Below are 24,162 nucleotides of genomic sequence, written 5' to 3'. Positions count from 1 at the left end.
CGCCGATCTCGGCCGGGCGGGGCCGGGGCGGGCCGGGGAGGGCCGGGGCGGGGCGGAGCGGGCGGCGGGGGAGCGCCAGCCCGTGGCTCTGCGCGGCGGGGGGGGGCGGCGGGGCCGCCGGCTGCGGGCGGTGGCGGCGGCGGCAGCGGCGGCTGAAGGGCAAGAGCGGCGATGGGCGCTGCGGGGTGAGTGACCGGGCGAGGGGAGCGCGGCGCTGGGGGGCGCGGAGGGGCCGCGGGGGTAGCGGGGGCAGCGATGGGGCGGGAGATTCTGTGCTGGGGGGCGCTGGGGGGGCCGCACTGGGGCACTGGGGGGCACTTTCGGGACATTGGGGGCAGTACTGAGAGCACCGGGGGACAGTTCTGGGAACATTGGGGGGTTCTGGGGAGGGATGCTGCGGCACGGGGGGCTCTGGGGGGCAATGCTGGGGCACTGGGGGGCAAGGGGGGAAGTTGTGGCAGCACTGGGGCAGGAGGTGTAGTGATGGGGAGCACTGGGGGGGCAATACTGGGGCACTTGGGGGCCGGGGGGGCAGTACCGGCGCAGTGCTGGGGCAGTGAGGGCAGTGGGGCAGTCCTGGGAAGGGAAGGAACAGAAGCCTTGGGGGCACTGGGGTGGGAGATGGGGAGGTGATGGGGTCCGTGGGTACCGGGGGGCAGGAGGGCAGAGCTGGAGGGAACCCCAATGCCCCCCCGGGGCCCTGGGAGGAAGAGCAGAGAGGTGATGGAGGGGGAACGCAGCGGGCACGGGGACAGAGCCTGCAGAGGGGAGCCGCAGCCCTGGGAGAGGGGTGAGTGCCCCCGAAACAGCGCACCGTAACCCACCCCCTGGGGCAGCTGGTGGGGCTGCAGTACCACGGGGGCAGGACAGGGGGGCTGCAGGGCTGGGAGTCCTGCCGGGGAGTGCCGCTGGAATCGGGGCTCCCTGGTCCGGGAGACGGAGCACGGGAGGGAAGAGCGCCCGGGATCCTCGGGCTGCGATGCTGCGTGCCAGTGGCAGCGGAGAGGGATGCAGGAGCCTTTGTAGGGAGAGCAGCGCCGAGCGGAGCCGCTGCCGAGGAGCTGAGCAGGCCCCTGGTGCTGATGTTGTCATCTGTGTCTCTGTTGTGTATTATTTCCAGCTGATTGGTAAAGATGGAAAGAGGGAGAGGAGAAGGAGGAGGAAGGAACCTGGGAGGCTCTGGCTTGCATAGGAACATTTATTCCCAGTCCCAACAGCAGTACCACTACCCGGCCTCCTCCCAGGGGAGCTGCATGGAGATCCAGGAGCTGGCCTCCAAGAGGGTGGACATCCAGAAGAAGCGGTTTTATCTGGATGTGAAACAGAGCTCCCGCGGCCGCTTCCTGAAGATTGCCGAGGTCTGGATAGGAAGGGGCAGGCAGGACAACATCAGGAAGAGCAAGCTGACCCTCTCCTTGTCCGTGGCTGCCGAGCTGAAGGACTGCCTGGGGGACTTCATCGAGCACTACGCCCACCTGGGCCTGAAGGGCGGCCACAGCCACCGGCACGAGCACAGCAATGACAAGGAGCAGCATCCCCGGAGGCGGCCGCAGCACCCGCCGCCCTCGCCCCCGGCGTCCGTGGGCTCCGAAGAGCCCCCTCACAGCGTTCTCAAAACGGAGTACATCGAGAGGGACAACAGGAAGTACTACCTGGACCTGAAGGAGAACCAGCGCGGGCGCTTCTTGCGGATTAGGCAGACCATGAGCAGGGGACCTGGCATGATGGGTTACTTTGGCCACAGCTTGGGACAGGAGCAGACGATCGTCCTGCCGGCGCAAGGGATGATCGAGTTCAGGGATGCTTTGGTCCAGCTGATCGAAGAGTACGGCGAGGGGGACATAGAGGATCGCCGGGGGGGAGGTGACGAGCCCCCGGAGCTCCCCGAGGGCACCTCCTTCCGAGTGGACAACAAGCGCTTCTACTTCGACGTGGGATCCAACAGGTACGGCATCTTCCTGAAGGTAAGTGAGGTGAGGCCGCCCTACCGTAACACCATCACAGTTCCCTACAAAGCGTGGACACGGTTCGGGGAAAATTTTATCAAGTACGAAGAAGAGATGAGGAGAATTTACAACAGCCATAAAGAGAAAAGAATGGATGCCAGAGGGGACAGTGGTGAAGAGCAAGAGGGTCTGGAATAGAGTGCATTGGACAATTAACCAAACAAAGCAAGCAGAAATTGGTGAGAGGGACTGACCTATAGTAATTCCAAGTTGCCCCAGTTTTTTGTAAAGCCCTTTTCTGGTAGTTCCTGTTAACTCCAGTACATAATGTTCTAGGAGGCTGGTTATCATGTTAAACTATGCCCAAAACATCTCCGTGTGTCTTAGGAAAGGACCAACCTCCCGAGTCCGTATGAGTCAGCTGCTTCGAGTGTTGGAGACTGTGGAAGTACGAGTATCAGCACAAACAAAATCCGGCACCCTGACCTTTAAATAGTCTAGAAAAGGCTTGTGTTGCACTTAAACGCGATACGAAAGTTCCCCCACCCTGAACCTTATGATGAAATGTATCAGTTACTGCTTATCACGAGTTTTTCAGGACTGGCTTCTGCCCGTGCTTGGTCCAAAGGCCGAGCAGCATTGCCATAGAGCACTTAAGGCAAAAATCAGCTCCACGTGAATCTCTGGTCTGTGTGTGAGGAGGGAGAGAGGTTTTAAAGTTGGCATCTCCCGGTTATTGAGTTGGAAACAATAGTCTGTTTGTGGGTAAAACCTCGATAACCGGCCAGACCTCGGTCACGTGCCGGTGGAGGGCGGAAGATCTCTCATTCATTCCGTAGTTTTGTGCTCACCTGAGTATCCCAGGACAGCGGAGTGCTCAGCCTTCTGAATTAATGGCAGTGAATAATAACCCACTCCTCATCTCCGTGTTCTGCCTGTTAGAGGCTGGTGATCTTTTTTTTTTTTTGTGTTCATTTTTAATGCATTTTGTCCAAAATTTCAGAAGGTATTTTTGTATTAGGCGTTCCAGCAGGCGACTGTGGAGCGGGTGTTGGGAGGTGGAAAGAGTGCCACGACTGAGGCTCCCGCCTTCTCTCCCAGATTAAGGCGCTTCGGGATGTTGCCTGTGCGAGGAAAACATTTGGGTGTTTTCCTCCTCCTGCCTTTGGAAGACCTTTGGGGTGTTGGGTTGGATTCATGTAGAAAGGCATCTCCTTCATGCTCCCCTGTGGTGCGTTTCGGAAGCCGTGGTGGACGTCCCGTTGGGTTTTCTGTTGTGTTGATCGTGGGTGGTGTTGGGGAGACAACATCAATGCCCTGCCATCACCTCCTTCCCCACCAGCTCCCTCCTCAAGGCACTGGAGCTGTCCTTGAGCAGCTCCAGTCCCTCGCCTGCCCCAAGGTTTCGGTGTCATCCTGGAGTCTTTGTGATGTAAATTTTAAATTTCGTGATATTAACGCTCTGCCTGGAGGGAGAATGTGTGCAATTACCTGGTTGGGAGGTTGATGAAAGATTCTGTGTTTCTTAAAACCTGAATATTTATGACATAAGGGGCTTGTCCCGCCTATGGGCAACCAGCTCCTTCCCCCTGAAACAGCGGGAGTTTGATTGAGCTCCAGGTACTTCTAGTAGCGTGTTGCTCACCTTTAAGATTGTTTTGAGCAGGCATTACCATGTCTGACCAGATATTTGTAATCACTCAAATTGTTTCATTGCAGAGTGGCCTAGTGTGCATGTGGACCGGCTATTTTTCCATGCAAACATGACCTGTTTAATTTTTTAGCCTTTTCAGAAACATCTTTATCTCCAACCAGGCTGTTCACCACTCTGAGTCTGGAGCCACCTGCACACTGCATGGCCACGCTCGATCCGAATGCTGTTGCCTGTTAATGTCGTAATGAGAAAGGTTGGGGAGACAGGGTTGGGAACCAAGAGGATAATCTGGATTTTAGTTTGGGTATAAAAACTAGTCAATCTGTTTTAAAAAAAATTAAAAAAAAAAAAAGAAAAAAAATAACAGCTTGCACCAAAGTCACCAAAGAACCTTTAGGAAAATGTTACAGTTGTGACAAGAAATAAGAAAGTTAATTTCACTGTTTTAGGTGATTCCCCCTTTAAAACCATATATAGCAGTTACAGCAACCAAGCCTTTGGCTTAGTGTCAAAAACTCCCATCCCTTTCTCCATAGGTTGCTCTTCCAGGTCCCTTTTCAAACCTGGAAGAGACGTTTTTGCTCCATCACTCGAACAGCCAGGGACCGCGATGAATCAGCGGGAGTTGTGCGGGGTACTGGTTCATCGTCGCTCTTATGGCTCTGGTCCCAATGGTTTTAACAGGTCAATTAAAAAAAAAACAAACAACATAAAACCCCATGTTACAAGAACTCTACATTGTGTTACGGTGTGAAACCAGAATTTGGTGAATGAGTCGTTGATGCGTATGTTAGCGTATCGCTGACTGCTGCTGCTCGTCACAGTGCCTGAGGTAAAAAATTCACTTCTAGTCCAACAAACCGGAGCTATGAATGTACGAACTTTTTACGCTCTCCTTCCCGTTTCTGTGTGGCGTTCCTCCCCTGCGAGCTCGGCATCTCCCATCCCTGCCCGCCTTTGCCTCAAGGGATCATGAAAGCTCCTCGGTGGGAATTAGCCTGAGTGGCCACGTGTGTTGTAAGTGCTCATGCCTTCCCCGTGTTCCTGTAGTGTTGGTGAGGAAATTACTCGTGATTGGAAAGGGATGTTTTCTTCACCATTTGGAAAGGAAAAAAGGATGCTAAATTGCTTTCCTTATTGCTGCCCATTTTTAAAAAAAAACCTTTGTCTTTTGTTAATGAATTGGCTTTCCAATGCCGTCAATTTGTTGTAAATATCACCCAGGAGTCCAACTGCCGGCCGCCGGGCCAGCCTGGGTTCTGGCACGCAGGTATCCCGTAGGATCCGCTAATGCATTTACTCCCCTGGCACGGGATGCACCTTAGTATCCAAACCTGGATCGGGATCTTCACGTTCATTGCCGATCGCTCGTGGGTAGACCGGCGGCTGTGGGTTTGTGTCGCAGTGGAAAACACCAGTGTTGGCAGATGTTGGGTTGGAGAATAACGGCTTTCCACGCGATGGGAAGCAGATGTTGGGTTGGAGGGTAGTAGGGATGCACTCGGAGTGTAGCAATGCAAGACTTGAACGGTGAGATTCAGAAACGGGTTCCTTTGTATTTTTGGCAGCGCGTCTTCAGCTTCCCAGAGCAGTGACCACGTGGGCTGCTGGCGCCCAGAAAGGCCCAGCGAGATGCTCGGGAACACTGAATCCCTGATGTGTTTTAAGTGTTCGTTCCTGACGCCCTCAAACTGCCATGTCCCTTAAACTTGAGAAAACACAAGCTTATTTGCACTAGAAAGAACGGCCAAAAACAATCCTTAGGAGGACAGGGTGAAGAGCACCGGTCTGAACCTCTTTTTCTCATGAGAGAATTTCCTATTCAAGCCCTCACCTCTGTTTCGAAATAGTAATGGTCCCGGCAGAAAGTCTGTCAGTTGAATTATTAAATCCTAATGCACTTTATATTGTGTAAATACTGCTCGGAGCACACTCCTGCTCCCGCTCCGGTAAGGGGATGCTTTGGTAACGTAGTCTAATGCCGAGAGAAGCCGTCTCCTGCATGCACGTGTCTGTTAGAGACCTGTTGGTCCTGCTTGGTCCAGCTCCGCTCGTACGCTAGAGGAGGACAGGCGCTGTGTTGAGGATCCTCTCAAGCCACCACCAAGAGTGGGATGATGATTTGGTTTTTTAAATTGCAGTGTGCAGAGCTGCTGAGCGTCCTCAGCTCCTCGCCCCTTCTGCAAACTGGGCCCCCGCCGTGCTGCCGTCGAGGCTTAAAACCGCGCTTTGCGCTCGTAGTCTTGACAAGGCCGAGTCCAGCAGCTGCCTTGTACCTGTCTTTTCCCGCTGCTGGTCCCTGAAAAGCTTATCCCGGATGGAAGGGGCTGCGGGGGCTTCCCCTGCCGTGCAGCTGGGGGGACGTTGTGCTGGGTCTGGCCCACGGAGTGGCTTTCCTGGTGAAGTACAGAGCTATGGAAGTGTTGGGAAGCGTTTTGCACTGGTGTGGAGAGGGCGAGCCGCCGGGTGCCGTGGGGAGGGGATGGAGAAACCCTCCCTCGTGGGCTCCGTGCGCGCAGCCCGGAGGGACGATGGGCTTTACCCAGCGAGAAGCTGCAGCGGTTATTGGTATCTACTCGTCGTTGTAAGTGTTTCTTATCTGTATCCTATATATACCAGTTCATATCCACGTATAGGCATTAATATATTTATGTGAGTATATCGTAGCCTGTAGTAGTAGAAATAACCTTATTTATCCGAAGTGCAGTCTGAGGAGGGGACGTCTGCTCCCACCACCGGTCTGGATAAACACGTTATTCCACCCAGAGCTGGGTGCCAGCTCTTGGCCGCAGCCCCTGTAGGAATTCCATGGTTTTTCGGCAAGGCTGCAAGGGGAAGCGCAGTTAAAAGAAGGCAAAGCTCTTCCTTGGAGGCGTCGTTGAGGCGAGGTGAGAGCTGTAAAGAGGCAGCTGCCGGCCACGTCATGTCTCCGTGCCATTTTACAACCCCTGGCTCTGCAAATCTGTGCTGCCATGTTCATAAAATCCCAAGCAGAAGTATTAAAATCCCATCCTTTATACAAGAAAGAACCCCCAAGCAATTACCAAAATCAATGTCAGCACTTTTTTTTTTTTTCCAGCTACAGATGTCCTAGTCTGATAATTGCATCATTTTTTTTCCCCTATGGCCTATTGAAGTGACCTAAACTCCCAGGGAAGGGAGCTGGTGGTGGTTAGGAAGCCTTCTGCTCGTGTGACTTGCAGTCCTGTTTTCCAATTCTAGTAATTTTTATAGTAGAAAGGAGTTTATTCGTGTGTATTTTTATTGGGCAGATTTTGCACCAGGTCAAAAATTATATAATAAGTGTTTTCAGTTCCATGGCATTCCCACTTTTGCTGTACATACACTAGAGATATGTGATTTATGAAAGAATTCCTGAAGAAAATTGGACCTTCTGTTTAATTTTCTATGCTGCTTACTCCAAAGTTGTTGCCCTTTATTTTTAATGACTTAACGTGTTGTGATGTCTAAAATTCACCTTTCCCCACCTACCCCTCCATTCCTTTCAAGTAAAGGTTGTGTTTGAAATTAAGAGTTTATTCAAGAAGGAGTGGAATTAAAGGCTACTCCATAAGCTATACCCAAGCGAGGCTGTCACATCACAGCCAAAATTTATTGGTTTGGGGTGATCTGGTCTTGCCTAAAAATGGCCAAATCCTGTCATGACCATAGGAAAGAAGGCCTGGCTAGGGGACAGGGTGCTTCTGGACTCGGGGGATTTGGAAAAAGCTAAAGCCAGATCTTTTGCTGTTCTGTTTCTCCAAAACCTGCAGAAGCCTTCATGGGCTGACATCAATTTTTCTTCCTAATATTTTGTCAGCCTGCGTTCAGCTCCCCACCTGCACCTCAATAAAGGCAACAGTATTCTAAAGCATCGAGGTGAAGTAAAATATCAAGAACTCCTGATAGATGACATGGATTAAAAATTGGTTTTCCAGAAATGTCAAAGCATAAATTGAGGTTTTATAAGCCGGATGTCGTTTTGGCATTTCTGTGATGGATGTAATTAGATCGCTCCTTCCCCGTGCGGAGGGAGGCATCACGCGGAACCCGAACCTGCAGCCCCGGGGCTCTCTCGTGTGCACCACCTTCCAGAAAGGTGCAGGTGCCTGCTGGCTTCTCATGTGTGGTGGATGTGGTTGTGCTCCTACTGGCCTAGCCTCGAGGGGCCTGGCTCCCCCTTAATAAAACCGTCATTAACGGCTTGCTAATTCATCTTCTTAATTGCTAGGCTGCACAGAAATGCTTGGAGTGGCACATGGAAATTGCTAGCTCTGCACAGAGTCGGAACTTAAAAAGGCACATTCCGTCTTTTCGGGGTTTTAGACCCCTCCAACACAGCAGTGTTAAACAGGGAGGGACAACAGCTCCTGCCTTGGAGGTGTTGCTTGGACATGCAGACAGTGGGATGGATTTCTTGACCGCAGTGGGGGAAATCCATCCTGCGGGCGGGAGTTTGCGTCTGCTCTTCGTCGGGATCATTTGCCATGCGGAGATTGATTGGAGGCAAAGATGGCCCTGGGTGGCAGCTGCTGGCAGCCCGACAAAGCCGGGGCTGCGTGCCCAGCCCTGCTCGGCACCGCGCTGGCACAACATCTGTGAGTTCATGTGTGGGCACAAATGAGCGCAGAGGCAAGGGACAGAGGGATATTAGAGATATTTATGCACGGACATATTACAAATGCTCATTTCCCCCCTGTTTGCAATAGGTCCTTCCCCTGGAGATATTAAAGCACCATCCATCGTCTGTTCTGTTTCCCGTATCGGAGATGTTCAGCATGCAATAGGAGCAGGATGGGTTTCACAAGCAATATCAACATACTCTACTACTAACCTTAAATCTTTACACTGCAAAGCGTGTGCAATGGAATCTGCATTTCAAAACAGCAGAGAGTATGTGGGATAAAAGACACGGGTTAACCCCGGGCTCTTACAAGTATTCCCATCTGGTCCTTGTTGGGAGCACATGTTGTTGGCACAATGCAGAGGGAGAGGGGGAGTAAGAGCAGAGATAAGTGCTTCCCACCGAGGCAGAGGAACGAGAAGGCAGGAGGGGGCGGAGGGAAGTGAGGACAAGATGTGTGCTCCAGGGAATCATAGAGCATGATGATGGTTTTATCCGTAGCAGGAGGAATAGGCGGCCCCTTCAGCACTGGAGTCCCACAGAGCTGGAGAAGGAGCCACAGAGCCTGGATCCCAATGCTCTACTGGGGCACCAGGGTGGTTCCATTGGGCTGGTTCTCCTTCTCTTTGGGATGAGTAACGCGCTCTGCAAGTGTCTGATCTTGCCAACAAACCCACGGGGCCAAGCGGTGGAGCCACTGCTTTTACAGCTCGCCCTTTGAGGCTCCCGTGGCTTGGCTCTTGCTGAGCTGGCAGGCTTGCCCAGGAATACCTGCAGAAGCTTAGGGGAGCACACAAGCATTGGTGGCCTGTAAGGTTTGCTGATGCCATCCCAACTTAGGGACACCTCTGTGTGCTTTTCACTGGAGCTGTGCTCTGCACACTGCATTGGCTGCCTCCCGCTCCAGGAATGAGCCATGAAGTGTTGTGTGTATCCATGGGGCAGCTGCTCTTTTCCACTGCAAAGGAAAGGGGATCAGAGGGGAAAGAAAGAGGCTTTCAAGAAGCAATCTCTTTGCAAAGCCTGCCTTTGCAAAGAGGTTTGTGTCCTTTCTAACAAGGCTCTGTGGATGATCACCACTTGTACCGCCTTTGCTTTCCTGGGCCTGCCACTCTGAGAGGTCTGAGGTGCAGCACGGGTCGGTGTCAACAGCTGTTGAAAGCTGTGCTTTGAACCAGTGAAGTGCTGGAGTAATTGCCTGGACTCTGGAAAAGCTGTCAGCGTGTGGAGCTGGGCCTCCTGATAATGGAGATGGGATCACTTTGGCTTTATCCTGCCTGTGCCTGTGTTCTCCACCACTAAAAGGGGGTGGATGATACCTCCCTACCTCAAAGGTGTGCCAGAGTTCTTGTCATGATCTGATGACTGATGATATCCAAAAGTGAGACAGGGAGAAATTTGGGATGGTATGTAGTGTTTGGAAGGTTTGGGACCTACCTGAGTCTGATCTTGAATTTGCAAGTGCAAGGGTGCCTCTAATGGTGTGTTTCAGGGCTGGGTACAGAGCAAAAAGCATCCATATTTTCCTCGAGTTGAACAGCCTGGAACAAACCTGCTCTTTCAGATCCCTCATGCTGGATATTCCCAGCTTCCCTCCCTAAGCTATTTCACCCTACTTCCTCTCAGATACCTTTCCTGCTGTCCATTCCATGTGTCCCTTGCTTCCATCTAATTCTATTGCTTTTTGCCTTACAGACCTTACTCTCCAGAGGAGTTGTAAAAACAGTTTGGTTTCTTCCGTGCTGCAGCTCTTACACGTAATTAAAGGCTGTTGTCAGGTCTCTTCTGCATCCTCTCCAAAGGAAATAGAAAACCTTCCACCAAGGGTAATTTTTATCCCTGGTCATGTTCTTGTTGCTTTCTGATGAGTCTGTAAGGAAAGCACTAAGTGATAAGCACTAAGCTCCCTGTGCCAGCATGTTTGGAAATACAGGTTTTCCCTTATGTTCCTAAATCTCCCAGGATTGTGTGTTGTCATCATATGAAGAGTCACAGAAATATTGGCATAAACTTTTAGAGCGAGGAGATCTGAGAGTTTTGTGTAGGTCCAACGAGAGAGAAGCTCCTCCTGTCCCACAGTGTCACCACTCCACATGAATATATGATGTATATCCATCCCAGCACCTTCCAGAAGGACATTTAGGCAGGTGTCAGGCAGCTATTTCTTCCCTTCTCTTCCTAGGAAAAAGGCTGGATGTGCCAGTGCAGCCCTGGTATTTTTAACATAAATTAATTATCCCTGCTGTTGCATGTTGAAGGGGGAGCTGGAGCACATCACGTGCTGGCAGCAGCTGGCCCCGACGGCTTTGCAGCACGAGAGCAAACCCCAGGGCTCACAGGGAGCCGAGCCCGGCGCTGGCATCGCTCCCAACGCTTCCCCTGGCAACTGGTGGTGAGCAGGAGCTGGTTTGTCTCTGGAAGTTCCCCCCAGACCTGTTGCTGTTTTGCAGATTGTCATTTTTGCTTTGGGCATGGAGGAGGTTGCTGTGCTGCTGCCTGGTTGGGAAGTGCCTGATGTAAAAAGAGAGTCTCTCTCTCCCCCCCAGGAAGCTGGCAGGGGGAATCTGAGACCAGAGATTTGAGGCTTTGGGAGAGAGGTGAAGGAGCAGTGCCCTGGAGTAAATGCAGCTCAGTGTGCAGTCAACAGATGTGTTTTCTGTTTGGGTTGTCTTCAGGACAGCTGCTTGTTCTTTCCTTCTGGATGTTTGAACACTCCTGAGATCTCTGTAGGGCTGCCTAGAACAGGAATTTGTGAGGGAACCGAGCTGCCTCCAAGGACAGTCTCTCTCCCGAGACTCCAATAAACATAGCAAAGTGTTTGAAAAGTGGAACATCTTACTGGTGGCACTTTTAAAAGAGTTTTTCCCAGGTAGATGTCACAGCAGGGGTGAGCAGAGGCTACTGACAGCCAAGAACAGAGGGCAAGGGTTTGATCTAGTGCTTGGCAGGAGGATTTATCCTAGATTCAACAACTCAGTTAATGTGCACATCCCTGTAGTAAGTGATGAAGTTCCTTAATTGAAGCATTTTTATTAATCTCCCCCATCCTGGTAAAATTAGGGAAAGGGTTTGTTGGCTGAAATGTTTACCTGTAAGCTGAGAATAGGCTCTGTGTTTCACAAGGTGAACCAAACTTCTGTGCCTCTTACCTCAGAGCATATCCTTTAAGCTGGCATTTTATTTCTTGCTCCATCTGGTTGCAAAACATCAAGGTCACTAAAGCAGCACAGGCAGAAACCCCCGTAGGTGTTTATATGGCTGAGTGCATAGGGACATTCTCCTCTCACTTTGCCAGCAGGGCCTGATCCTGCTTGTGCTGTTCCTTTTCCCCATTGGATCATCAAGTTCATGTCTTGGGCATGACCTGGCTGGAGGGCTCTTTTTTTCTTAGAAGTTCAGCATCTTTTTCTTGAGCTTTCCTTATGAATCCCTCTGGAAATGTTGTGCAAAGCCCGAATGTGCCTTGGTTCCATCCCTGCAGCCAATGTAGGACAAAAAGATGTGCAGCTGGTAATATTTTTCCCAGACAGTCGTTCTGCTCCGTGTCTGTTTTGGTGTGTTTTGGCTCTAGCCATTCCAGGGATCCTGTTCTGCAGCTCCCACGTGCTTGTGCAGCTGTGGCACGGGTGGTGTGGCTCTGGCAGATGTTACCTCTAGGCTGGGGCAGATTCTTGGGGTGGAGCTGCAGCAAAGCAGGAGTTATTCAGCCATGCAGTCAGCCATTCCCTCTGGGATGGCTCCCATGTGGAGTAGGGCTGCATGAGCCGTTACCTGGGGCAGATTTGATCCTGTGCTGGTGGCAGACTCGCTGCTTCCTCGAGCAGCCGGCGCGCACCATCTCGCTTGTAGGCAACGTCTGACAGCTTCCCCAGGGATGAGCTTTGCTGCATCTGCTGCAAGTGCTGCTCTGAGCTCGGGCTCTTCCTTCCCACCACAGCTCAATGGCATGCCTGGATCCTTTGTTATGTGTAACCTCAATTTGGTTTCTTTGAGCAGTGCCAGGATTTCATTCTCCCCGGGATATTTAAATGGGGTGCAGAGTAATTAGAGCCGCTTTTCTCTGCATGTGTAATAGCAGATGCTGCCAAATCAGTTTAGGAATCGACCCAGGGGTTTGATGTGGGTTAGTAAATTCAGGCACGTGGGATGAGCGTGCCCACAGCAAAGCGGGCATGGAGATGTGGAGATAAGAGCTGTGCCTCTGCCAAGCTCCTGTCTGCTCTCTTGCAGTCCTGTGCTGACTCTGTTGCTGCAGTGGGAGCCAGCAGGACCAGGGAGCTCCAGAGCCTGCCCATGGGACCTGGGTCAAAGTGGCAGCAGACACCTGAGCTAGGCAAGGGACCACCACCCACAGGTATTGTGTATCCCATGATAAATCAGAGGGAAGGTGTCAACAGCTTTATCCTGGATACCACAGGAGCCCAGCTCTTTCATCCTTCCTTTTCTGCCTCTGGGATTTTCGCCTCCTGCCTGGTGCATCCGCTCTGGAGAGCCTACAGGCATGTCTGTCCTGGGGTGAGCGTGTGCCAGCATGCGGTGTGCACGTAATCCTGCTGCATCCCGGCCCCCTCTCCATAGCAGCATTTATTGCTGATGTCAGCACAGTCATCCCTCAGCGCTGCCAGGGGTAACCCTTTGAGCTAACCACTGATAAGTTCCTTCTAGCTGTCTTATTTTTAAAAAAAGAAATAAAAAGGAGGAGGGAGGTGCTGTAGTCGCCTGATGAACGTTTTCATGGATGCTGCCAGCTTTTTACTGTGGGTTACCTTGGTGAAGGCACATTACAGAGATTTTTCTTTTAAGAAGAGTTTAAAACTGTCTGTTTGGCAGTGTGTGCTTTGTGCTGATACGTGTGAAACCCCAAGAAATCCCCCAATCCAGAGCTCGAGGCAGAGGTGGTGCCCACTTAACTCAAGCTGCAGTTTAACCTGTTGCTTTTCACACCTCTTCCCTGCTCTTAGGAAGTACCTTCTAGAGCTGGGATAACCTCCCTAAACCTCACTCCTCAGGCTCTTTACAGGGGGAAGGTCACCCTCTCTCTCTCCTTGTTCAAAACCCACACTGGCCTCTTCCTCTCAGCCAGGCCAAAGATGCTGTGCAAAACAAAACAAGCAAGAGGCCACACTATGGGGATTTTTCACTTGCCTCAGCCTAAAAACCAGCCTCCTCCAGGCTCTCAGTCTTCCAAGAGCTTCCCACCTTTCTAGCCAAGCGGTTTGTTTGCTAGAAGAAAAATCGGTAGCTTTGTGCTAGCAATAAGTGGAGTCCTCTTTTACTAGCGCAGGCATTTTCTCCTTTGAATTCTGTTTGAATGCAGAAACTATTGTGAAATGAGAGCGGTAATATCGGGAGAGGGGAAAACAGAGTGTTCCTCTGGATAGGGTTTGATGCAATTTGAAGCTGCTTGTGGAAGATTGGCTGGAAGGTAAACTGATTTGGACTAAAAAAGCTGGTGCTGGTAAAGTGTGTTAGTGACTCTTCAGCAGATGGTCCAAAATAGCTTTTTTATGGTCTCTGACCTCTAGGAAAGATAACTGGATTTTTGATCTTAGATTGAAGGGGCAATTTCTGCTGGAAGAAACTTGTGTTCTTTAGAAACCATCTCAGACTGGCATTTACTGTCAGAAACGTTTCATGGAAGCGGACGGAAAACAAGCGAAAAATCGCACGTCTGAGTCAACCCCAGGCAAGCCTTGCAGGGCTCTATCGCTGAACTAGCCAACCATCCGGAATTCAGGGGAGATCCCCATCATCATCCACCCTTCTGGTGGTCCATGGCCACCAAAATTTCCCAAGGACACCTCCAGGGGTGTGATTAGTCAGCAGCATCCTGGGCTTGGTCCATGGGCTGCGGAGGTGTCGTGGCCCCAAGGAAAAGCGTTCCCCTGGTGGTGGTTGCTGAGGTGGGTATTGAGTTAGAGGGGTGCATTTCCAGACCACTGCTTGCTCACCAGCTGTTGTCCAGCACGCTGTGGCTTTTGGTACAGCAGTAATAAAAAAAAAAAATCTTTATCTTTGAATTTCAAGTCAAGGGTCTGTTCTCTGCCAAGCTACCCCCCACCATTTCAAATGTATTTTATTCTCCTTTTCTTTCCACTGGTCCCGTTCCGCTCCGCTCAGCAGCTGCTGCATTTAATCCCAGAAGCTGCAGTTGGTAGGGAGCAAAGTGATCTCCATATAACCTCTCTCTTACTCATAAGCGTGCATTATGAAGCTTAACCGATGGTAATAAAATGTTTTGCTTTCAACATGCTGTCCCTGTGGTCCAATGTTCCCGTCTTCAGGCTCCATCGTTACGGCGGGGCCACGTATCGGAGCTGTTCTGCTGCTCCCCAGGAGCGTGCCTGGGAATACTGGATGTGGGCCTCACGGATACCCAGCGAGGAGAGATGGACAAGGTGGAGCAGAGCCCTTTCCCTGGGTGCTCTTGGAGGAAGGTTGTGTCTGGGCAGCCAAGGGAAGAGGCGCTGGGGGTCTTGCTTGGCTGAGGCCCAAGTGCAGGTTCCCGTCTCCGTGAGATTGTCTGGCAGCGCAATCTGCTGTGAGAGCCTCTTCGGGGACCGCCGCGCTACGTGGGGGGAGCAGGAACAGATTGCAGTCCTGCTGCTTGGTTGGGTTTTCTTCATCCCTTTCACAACCACTCCGCAGGTTCGTGGCTTTATTTGGCTTTTTGTGTTTCCTGCATACTGAAAAAGGGCATTTTCATGCCACCCTGCACGATGGATGTCGTTTGTCCAGAGGGGAGAAAGGATGTTTCTCATCCACGTTTAAGTAAACATACAAAATGTGGAAAGTCTGCTTGAGGAATTTCAATTTTGTTTATACACCATTGATGCTTTTATTAAAAGCATCTTTTCACATATAAATAATTTAGAAGTCTCATGGTTTTCCTGCTCTAAACCGAAAGCAGGGATTTCAAAGCAGGGATCTCCAAACACCATTTCTGTGTCACGGTGGGTTGCACTAGCCCTACAGCTGTTTTTTGTTGAACAGGATGGGGTTTTGCCATATTTGAGGTTTATAGCCTTTGGTTTCCAGAGGACTTTCCCAGACAGAGCCCCCCAGAAGGTATCAGAATATATGGCTTTGTCAGGCAACGATAACAGCTTTTTTCTGGAGATTGCCATTTTGTAAATAAGATTCTTCTCGAGCAGCACGGCTACAGCTCCGAAAGATGGATGATTATTTCTTCCCAGAATGGGTCTTCCGCTGCAGGATCTGGTTTTTATTGCGATAATTAGCATAGAATTAAAAATGGCCCTGCATCTTCAGTTTGCACTGTAGTGCCTCTGGTACTGAGCAGTCTGGGTTGGTGTTTTCCTTGGAAATAGGCTGTGTCTGGGAATCACTCGATTCACCACTGGAAACCAGTGCACGGATATCTGCAGGCTTCGATGCAGCAAAAGCCTCTGCCTCCAAAAATAAACCATTGCTCCTAATAAACTTTCAAATCAGTTGTTTTTTGGAGACTGGAAAAGTTGCTGAGGATATTTAGATGGAAATCTAGCGCAGAGGCCGGAGCGGGATTTTATAAACGCCTTTAAATTCCGGAGCTCGGGTTAAAGGTGAGGTCACGGGCAAGCAGACAGCTTTTTCTCCTAAAAAACCTGTAATAGCTTTTCTTTTTAAAAATTTAACAGCATTGCTAGTCCAGGTGGAGGCAGAATTATAAGGAGTGTCACACATGGAGGACAGTGTATCCGTAGGAGAAACTAAAGCGGCAGAAATGCAGCACCAGGCGTAAACTTCCTTGTGAGAGCCGTGCAGGAAATTACTGTGCAATTGGACGCGGTGTCCTAGCATTAGATTTATTATCCACTTCCAAATCATCTGCCAAAAATCCTTTCAATCGGAAGACAGGAAAGAACATGTTATAAAAAGACCTGGAAAAGGAGTCATTTTGGCACGGGGGTTTTCAGGCTGGTAATTGTCCGTGCCTACAGTGTTTGGGTTTGGTCTCAACATTGAGGTCAACACTGCTTCAGTCAAATCCAGTGATCCCAGTGCCTACATGTGGCACATGGTGAGATGTGCCTGTTCTTGCAGGATCAGGCTTGAATGCAGTCCTGGAAGATGCTTCTCTGCCCAGTCTATTCCTCAACAAGCAATCCCACAAGACTCCAAAATCGTTTAGGGAAAGCCATGGTGTGCAAGCTGGCATTCTTTTCCCCTACGATGGACTTGTTCCTTGCTGGGTGGCAGCATCATGGCCACATCCACGTGCTTGTGTACATTCCCAAAGCTGCTGCTTTGGCAGCAAGGCTGGATATAGCATTCCAGAAGTTTCTTCAGAAATCTGGATGGTGGACTGAGATGGTCACGTTCCCCCACCTTGCACCTCCCTGCCCTCCTCACTGTGGGGCACTGCCCGTATCACACTGCACTTCTCCAGCTCCCACATCTTTCCCAGGCTCCTTTCTTTCCAGCTGTATGCCTGCAAAGGTGGATCTACATCCATATCCCCTGTATGCACAACCTTGTTTTTTTGCGTGTTAAATCCAGATCTTTGTGGCAGTGATGGAAATAAGTGACCTGAGTTTGTAGCTCTGTTTTTACTCCTGGGATATTAAGTGTTCCCTGCTGCTGGAAAACCATCTCCCTAGTGCTTGGTCTGATGAGAAACATGTCTGCAGCTGTACCTGCAGCATCCCCAGCATATCCTGCCAGCTCCAGCAAGTCCATACTTTTGACTTACAAAGAAAAGATCCATACCCACCTTGGGCACTCCAGATGTTGCACAGCCAGATGTTACCTTGTACAACAGTTGGGAGAGTTGGTGGCAATGCATGCAGGGCCTGGGGAGCCACTTTGCTGTTCTGTGACTTTTTGGGGGGTGCCTGCTGAAACATAGTGAGAACTGAAGGTTCTGCTTTCCCCTTTTCTCATTTGGCACTGTTTTGTGAGTGCTGAGCTCCTGAGGTAAGGAGGCAGGAGGGCACTGCTGGAGCACATCTGTGCTTACAAGGAGACACTTCCAGCCCAGGGTGAGGACTGGGACCAGCACAGTCCTTAGCAGGGAGATTTCCTGCACCCTGTTTCCAGCAAGCAGAGCCATTGCTTTTCCAGCATGAGTGTAAAGCTAGGGGGACTGCCTGTCATCTGCTGGGATGAATCCTCCTTTCCCAGCCTCTTTCCAGGAGCATGCTGACTCAAAGTCCTTCTCTGGAGCTTTTTTCTTCATGAAAATGAAGCCGGGCCGTTAATATCATCAGTGTTTACCAGACCGCCTTCGTCGTCTCGTCCTTGCATTCATTGTCCTTTGACTGGTAGGGTGGTTAAGAGAAACAAGCCAGCTTAATGCATGGTCAGAAAGCTACAATTAACGAAGCAGACCACAAATAAATAGGTAAATAGGCTAAGCTGTAAGATAGCGTGTAAGAGGAGGCAGTCTGCCTCTGTAAAGTGCATGATAAGCATCGGCCAAGCTTGCTGCAGACACTGGGCAAGGCTGCTTTCGCTAGACTTTGAGTATCCTAGTTGCAAAGGCTCGTCAGTGTTCCTAAAGGCTCTTGGTTTTGGAGTGGGGTCGTCTTTTGTTTTCTGTGCGCTGTGACCACTTGCTTCCCGAACGGGTTCGTAGTGATGGAGTTGGTGGAGCTGTTCTTTATAGTAACCTAAAAGGTGTCAGTCGTTTGCTCGTGTGTGTTCACAAGCTGAGCCGTGGCGTCGCGCGTCCCTCCGCAGTGGTGTGATTTGAAGCACTTTTGGTGTGGCATGTGCAGTTGCAGTGCTGTCTGTTTTTAATTTCCCCCCGGGACACCCTCCCCGCGTTCCCCCGTGTTTCGGACACTGAACCAAACCGACGTTGGGACTAGCACTTTAAGTACTAGTAGTCACTTTGCTTCGGACTAAACTGAGCACTGCACTTTTGTACGTACTGTTAGCACTGAGTTTTGAACTCTCTTTCTTTTCCCCATCTATTTCCCCTCCTAGGCGCAGTGCTAATTACGTAGGGGCCATCAGAAGGAAATTCTGAGGTGTGTTGGACCACTGTCTGGTGCCTGATTTCCATTACATATCCATTAGCGACTTGACAGTAGGGAATTTCCCCATCCAAACTTATTTTAGATGACAGAACCAACACCTAAATCAGTGACATCCAGGCAGACGTGGTTGTTGTAAACTTCGAGGTCACCCAGAGACCCGAGCACATGGCTTTTAGAAACACCAAAGATACAGGAGAGGTCTCAAAAGGGATTGGGACGGTGCAAGATCATCTCCGTGACAGCTGGGACTGAGCGGAGCGAGAGTCGCGGGGCAGACGCTCTGAGTCTGGGGACAGCCCAGTTCCAACCAGAGATCCTGGTTCCAATAAAGGCTGCGCTCAAGCCATTGCAATAAAAGCCATCACTGTGCCTGCACTGGAAGTGCTGTTGGGATTGCTCGTGGGCTTCAACCGCAAAAGGTGTTTTTAAGTAAAAAAGATTTACAGGCGATTTAGAAGATGGAGCATAATAACCCTGGGGTTTGCTGTTGAATTTGGAAAGTGTTGTTAGGAGCTGATCAGCTCTCGTGTTCCCAGGCAGTTCAGATGTGCTGTTCCTGTTAAATTTCTGTGGTATTTCCGTATGGAAGGCCAGGGAGCAGAGCTCCCTTGCCAGCAAGAAAGCAGCAGGGTAGAGTTTTAGTAGGAAACATAGTCAGAAACCTCTGCGATTTGAAACGGGATGGTGATCCCTGGGATGCTGATTAATCTGGGTTTTCATGTCCCAAGCCACCCACTCCCAGCCAACTGGTGGGGTTTTGCTTCTTTAAAAGCCCCTGTGGGTTTTCCACAGCAGCAAATAAATCAGGGTGGGTGTGAGAGCCTCGTGTTCCCTTCACACCGGGGTATCCACACTTGGGACTGCTGCTCATCATCCTTGACGAGCCCACAGTCAATCCAAATCCTTCTCTGGCAATCCTCCACGATGGGAGTTTCTCCCCAGTGGCACTTGATGGATAAACCCTGCCAGCACAGCATGATCAGTGTGAATGCAGAGAAGGGAATTAGGGCTTCTCCTCCACTGCTGCTAGCAAGGGGCCATCGTGGAAATAACCTTCAGCAACAAAAAGAAATGGGTGTGTTGGGTTTCCCCCTTGCAGCAGATGGAGGAGTTTTCCAAAACAACTCCAGTTTTAGTGGCTGGTTTTCTTGGCTTCCTTCTTCAATAGACCTTTGGGGGCTTGGATATTCAGAGGGAACCCAAGATGGTTAAAAACCCCAAATCTTGAGCAACCCCAAGTATTATGCTCTTACATCCTCTATCACTGGATGTAAAAAAAAGAAATAGAATCCACATTTTGGGTTGGTTTGTGTTTTTTTCCTCCCCTCCCCAAAATTATCCCTGCAAATTTAGCTTTAAAGAAATAGCACCAGGCAATGCTGCTGCTCTATCTGAGCCCCCAAAATTACAGTGGCTGAGGAAACAGCCTCTTCAGAAAGTACCTTGGTGACTCAGAGCCCACATCCCGCTCTCTGACACCAGGATAAAGGCAAACCGTTTGGAAAATTCCTCCCCAGTCTCACTGAGTCCTTGGAAATAAGCTTGGGAGAAAGGGGGATGTGGAACAGGTATTTTTGTCTTATTTTCCCCCTCAGGTGCAGTTTTTTTGTCCCTTGGAGATGGAATCTCATCCTTTGGGAAGGTAGAATTAAGCGTTTTCTCCTGCCTGTCACACTTGAGGCCTGAATGCAAATCCTAGCACAGCACCCTTTGCTCTGGAAGGGCCTTTTAGGGGGAAAAAAAGGGAATTTGAGTTGTTTGGGTTTTCAGATAGCTCGTGGGAAGCGCATTGTAACAGCACACAGGTGATGTTTTACCAACCTTTTCTGTTCCTCCAAGAGAGACTTTTTAATTTGCTTCGGTAGCTTAGAGTTCCTTTCCTTGAAAGTCTTTTTGGACCCATGAAAATGCACTTGAAATGAGTCAAGTTTATCAAAACAAAATTGTGCACACACCCATGCACCGGCCTGCGTGTTCGTGCTTGTCTCCCTGGGTGTGTGTATACATAGAGAAATATATTATTTCCCAAAACATTCCTTTTTTTCTTTTTCTTTTTCTTTTTTTTTTGTTGGTTTGGTTTTTTTGGGTTTGTTTTCCCCCACCCCCAGGATATTAGCCAAAAGGTGTTTTAAAAGTCATGGCATGAAAACTCCTAATGTAAATCTGAGTACCTTGTGATGCTAATTAACAGGTTTTCTTCCTGAAACTTTCTGTGATGCTTAATATTTTCCTTAGGAAGTTTTGTTTAATGTTAGATCATTGTTCTGGAGGATGTTGGTCCTACTGGCATTAAACTAATGGAAATAAAATGCATGTGTTACAAGTGTAGAAACGGTGAAGAATTAAGTGTGAACTTACTGTACGATACTGATTCTGTTTTCAAACAATCTGTTTTGCTGTTCAATAGTTGACATATGGAAATGCCAATGTACTGTAATTTAGCACTTTTCCAATGGACCCTGTTCTCACTACGCCTGAGGGAAGAAGCAGGTTCGGCTTGAGGCCAGCTGAACCCTATTCTGCGTGTTTTGGCACCAGAGCTGGCCAGGTGGAACTCAAACTGGAGGTTTTCCCATCGGTGCAGTGGCTGGCACAGGGCAGAGCAGGGTGGCTCTTCCATCCCCGTGGCCAAACCAGGAGGATTTTGCAGCTTGGTCTGGTGAAAGGGTGGAATTAGATGATCTTTGGGTTCTAGGATTCTGTGATTTGGGTGCAGCCCTCGCTGGGGGTGGATGGACTGGTGGCATTGTGCTCCACCAGGGCATCCCCCCGGGAGCCAGGCTGGGGTCGGGCTGTCGGAGCTGGGGTGGGAAAGCAGCCGGAACAATCCCTGAAATCACACAAGGGACAGCCCGCCAGCCCCAACCCTCCTTTCCTAGTGCTAACAGGGTGCAAAGTGTTACTTGTCATGTACTGTACTGAAAGGGTTAATTGATCAGTGGCTGTATTGTACTGTATGAAAACTCATGAATTGCCTTGTATTGTTTCTAATGGACTGTTCCATGTCTGCCCAAGGAGGCGTGTGCTCAGTTAGGTCCCCCAAACTCTCTGGTGCTAACTCCTCCGTATCCGATGGTGCTCCTGCGGACGCTAACTGACCACACGCCCGTCCCCAGCTTCAAGTTCACCACGTCCTTCTTGTCTCTTTGTATGAAGTCTCACACACACACATACATATGAGAAAAATTAAGGATAAACTTGAATTTGTTTCAAAGCCTCATTGACAATCTAATGTTTTCTATGTCTGCTTTTGTTTTGGGATGGTTTTTCTAGAAAGCAGCCCGCCAGCACCTTCGCCCTGGGAGGGGATTTCGTCCTGTTCACGCCTCTGGCGTCGAGGTGAGCTGCTCCCTCGCTGGCTTTTCAGGCTCAGCCACTGGGGCTTGATCCATCAGGAGCCAGTGAGGAAGAGGAGGTGCAGGTGCCTTCAGAGATGCCCAACCCTAAAAAGCAGCTGGGATCCTCATGACTGCACCATCCAAACATAGGTGGGTGGGCACTGAGGGTCTTTGGAGGGTATTACCCCCACCCCTCACTTTGTGGCAAAAATTGGCTTTTAAGGAGAATGGAGGTAGAAATTTAGAGTCCCAAAGGCGCCTCCACCTCCTCCACTGGCAGAGGAGCCACCTCCCAAGCCTGAGGTTTTCCAGGATGGCGTGAACAGGGCCATCCCCTCCAACCCCCCGCCCCCACGCGAGCTGCTTTTTGGACAAAATGAAATCTGACTATATTTTATATCGATTTGAAAACAAAGTCTGATATTTACCCCTGTTCTCAACTGAATTTGCATATTGTTGTTTGCCACGATATTTGTTCTGTCTTCAAATAAATTTGCTTACTTGTGTAGTCTTAACTGTCTGCTCAGATTCTTACCATCAGATTTATCCCCGCTCCGAGGTGCCTGCACCACAGCTCTCCTTTGAGCGCTTCCCAGGGAGGCAAGAAGGAAATTTTTCCAGGAGGGGGAATCATTTCAGGCTGTAAATGTTTTTTCTCTCCGTTATCTCCCATCCATCTCCCCGGGGCTTTTCAATTTGATGCCCTTTTCCCCCCCTAGTCTTCCATCACCGTCTCCTTCCATGCGGGTAAGTGCGTGGCAGAGGAATGGCCGTGCCTCAGCCTGCTCAATTCGAGGGATTGAATTGTTGCTAACGCATTTTTTCAGGGTGAGGCATTTCCGACGGCGGTGTTTTGCATGTGGGAACGGAGGGATTTGTGGCTGCGAGCGGCTGAGCTCCGGGCATCGGCGTCGGCATCCAACGCCGGCTCTTCCTGCACATTGCATTAGCAGGACGTTGGCATCAGTCACTGGAGACGGCGCGGCGGAAGGCAGTGCCCTCAAAAGGCTGGAAAAGCGATTTGCACATGCGTTTCCAGGGAAGTAATCAAATCAGCCAGCAGGTTCAATAAAAGGAATAAGCAAATATTCCAGATTCGCCCTGCCTCTGCAAACAAAACCTGTTGCAAGGCTTGCGGGTTTTGAGGTTCCTCCCCCTCCCCAAAATGGCTATTTGGGGATGAAAATTGTCCCAGGATGCTGCAGGAGGGCATTTTTTATTCCCTAAAAGATGAAGATGTATCTGAGAGGAACATTTCAGGGGATCCTTGCGAGGGTTTGGTCACTCTCCTTTCTTTTGGCATCCATCCCTGTGCATATGTTATGGAAACAGGATCCATTTTCAGAGATTCACCCTCCTTCTCCTGGCAGCACTGCCCCTCTCTTTGCCTCTTTGCTCCTCTCTGACCTATCTCTGGCTTTTTTTCCCAGTTTATCAAGGTTTTGTAAGGTTTCCTGCTGCTCCTCACAGTACGAGCTGCCCATGGCAATAGATGGCACCACGGGAAGGAGGGAGATGGAGAGAAAGAATCCCAGGTTTCTCTGAGGGTGCTGCCAGGTACGTCTGCCTCCCATCCACTGCAAGAATGCTGCATCTGCACCCCAAAATGTGTTTTAGGGATCCCTATCCCTGTGCCCCTGGGCAGTGTGGTGCTCCCCTGCTCCCTCACAGCGGGGTCAGGTGCCCTTGGAGCAGCTCCCAGTGGGTTTGTGCACCCTCAGCTGCTGGCAGCAGGAAAAACTTTACTGATTTATTTGATTTATTCACTCTTTGGGAAGCAAGCAGTGGATAAGCCCAGACAATACCTTCCATAGGCAGTACAGTAATTTATTCTGCTTCTGTTTCTCCTGTGTTTTGTATCACAAGTTTCAGTGGAAAAATCACAAAAATAAAAAAGCAAGGTACCCCATGGGGTGGTTAATGTTACACAGCCAACATTAATGTATTTTTTAATAAAGTGGCCTTTTATGCCACTTCACCAGCATTGCCTCTTTAGAAGGTTCCAGCACAGAAATGATGAGATTTCAGAGAAGGTGGTGCAAAATCCTGCCTTCATTAATTCCCTCTCAGTGAGGCTTGTCAGTTTTCCCTGCCAGGGAGCCTGATGAATGTCCCCCAGTGCTGCTGGGAGATCTGCAGGCTCTGTCCCTGCCACTCCTTTGCAGGAAAATCCACAGCTCATCCCAAGAGCTCCCTCTCTCCAATAAACCTCTGCCTTGCTCTGAGGATGGTCCTGGCTCCGGCCGCACAGCTGTCGGTGCGAGGGTTTGCCGGCCCTTTGCTGAGGACCTGCCATCGGATCCGTTCCTCAGAAACCTCTTTATTTCTGACAAGGAGCCAAGAGAAATATCTCAGCTCGATCCTTCCATTTAAGCTTTGACCATTAAACATTTTAATGCTGCCAAGGAATCAGTAAATAGAAACTTGTCACCAAAGCGTGCACGTCCATACGTCCGTACTTTGTTTCCTCAAATTAAATCACGAGGAAACCTTCAAAAATTCCAAGAAGAAATAAAAGCTGCTCAGCATTTAAGGCTGACCTCCTGAGGCTGAGGATGCCTGTTTTTGGTTAGTTTTGGATAAGCCAGGGATGATTTTTATGGGGAGTGCTGCT

The 24,162-nt window shown here is 50.1% G+C and overlaps 1 protein-coding gene across 1 annotated transcript; it reads left to right on the top strand.

The window, feature by feature from the left end:
- Positions 1-158: 158 nt before the first annotated feature.
- Positions 159-22,063, top strand: PURG (purine rich element binding protein G). The gene is made up of 2 exons (XM_033059488.1): positions 159-185; positions 1,121-22,063. Exon 2 carries the CDS (start codon positions 1,134-1,136, stop codon positions 2,142-2,144), a length of 1,011 nt encoding a protein of 336 aa, XP_032915379.1. The 5' UTR covers positions 159-185; positions 1,121-1,133; the 3' UTR covers positions 2,145-22,063.
- Positions 22,064-24,162: the final 2,099 nt, after the last annotated feature.

This window comes from Catharus ustulatus, chromosome 5 (genome assembly GCF_009819885.2).
Source record: "Catharus ustulatus isolate bCatUst1 chromosome 5, bCatUst1.pri.v2, whole genome shotgun sequence".
In the NCBI taxonomy this organism is placed as follows: Eukaryota; Metazoa; Chordata; class Aves; order Passeriformes; family Turdidae; genus Catharus; species Catharus ustulatus.
This window is presented reverse-complemented; position numbering and strand designations above follow the sequence as displayed.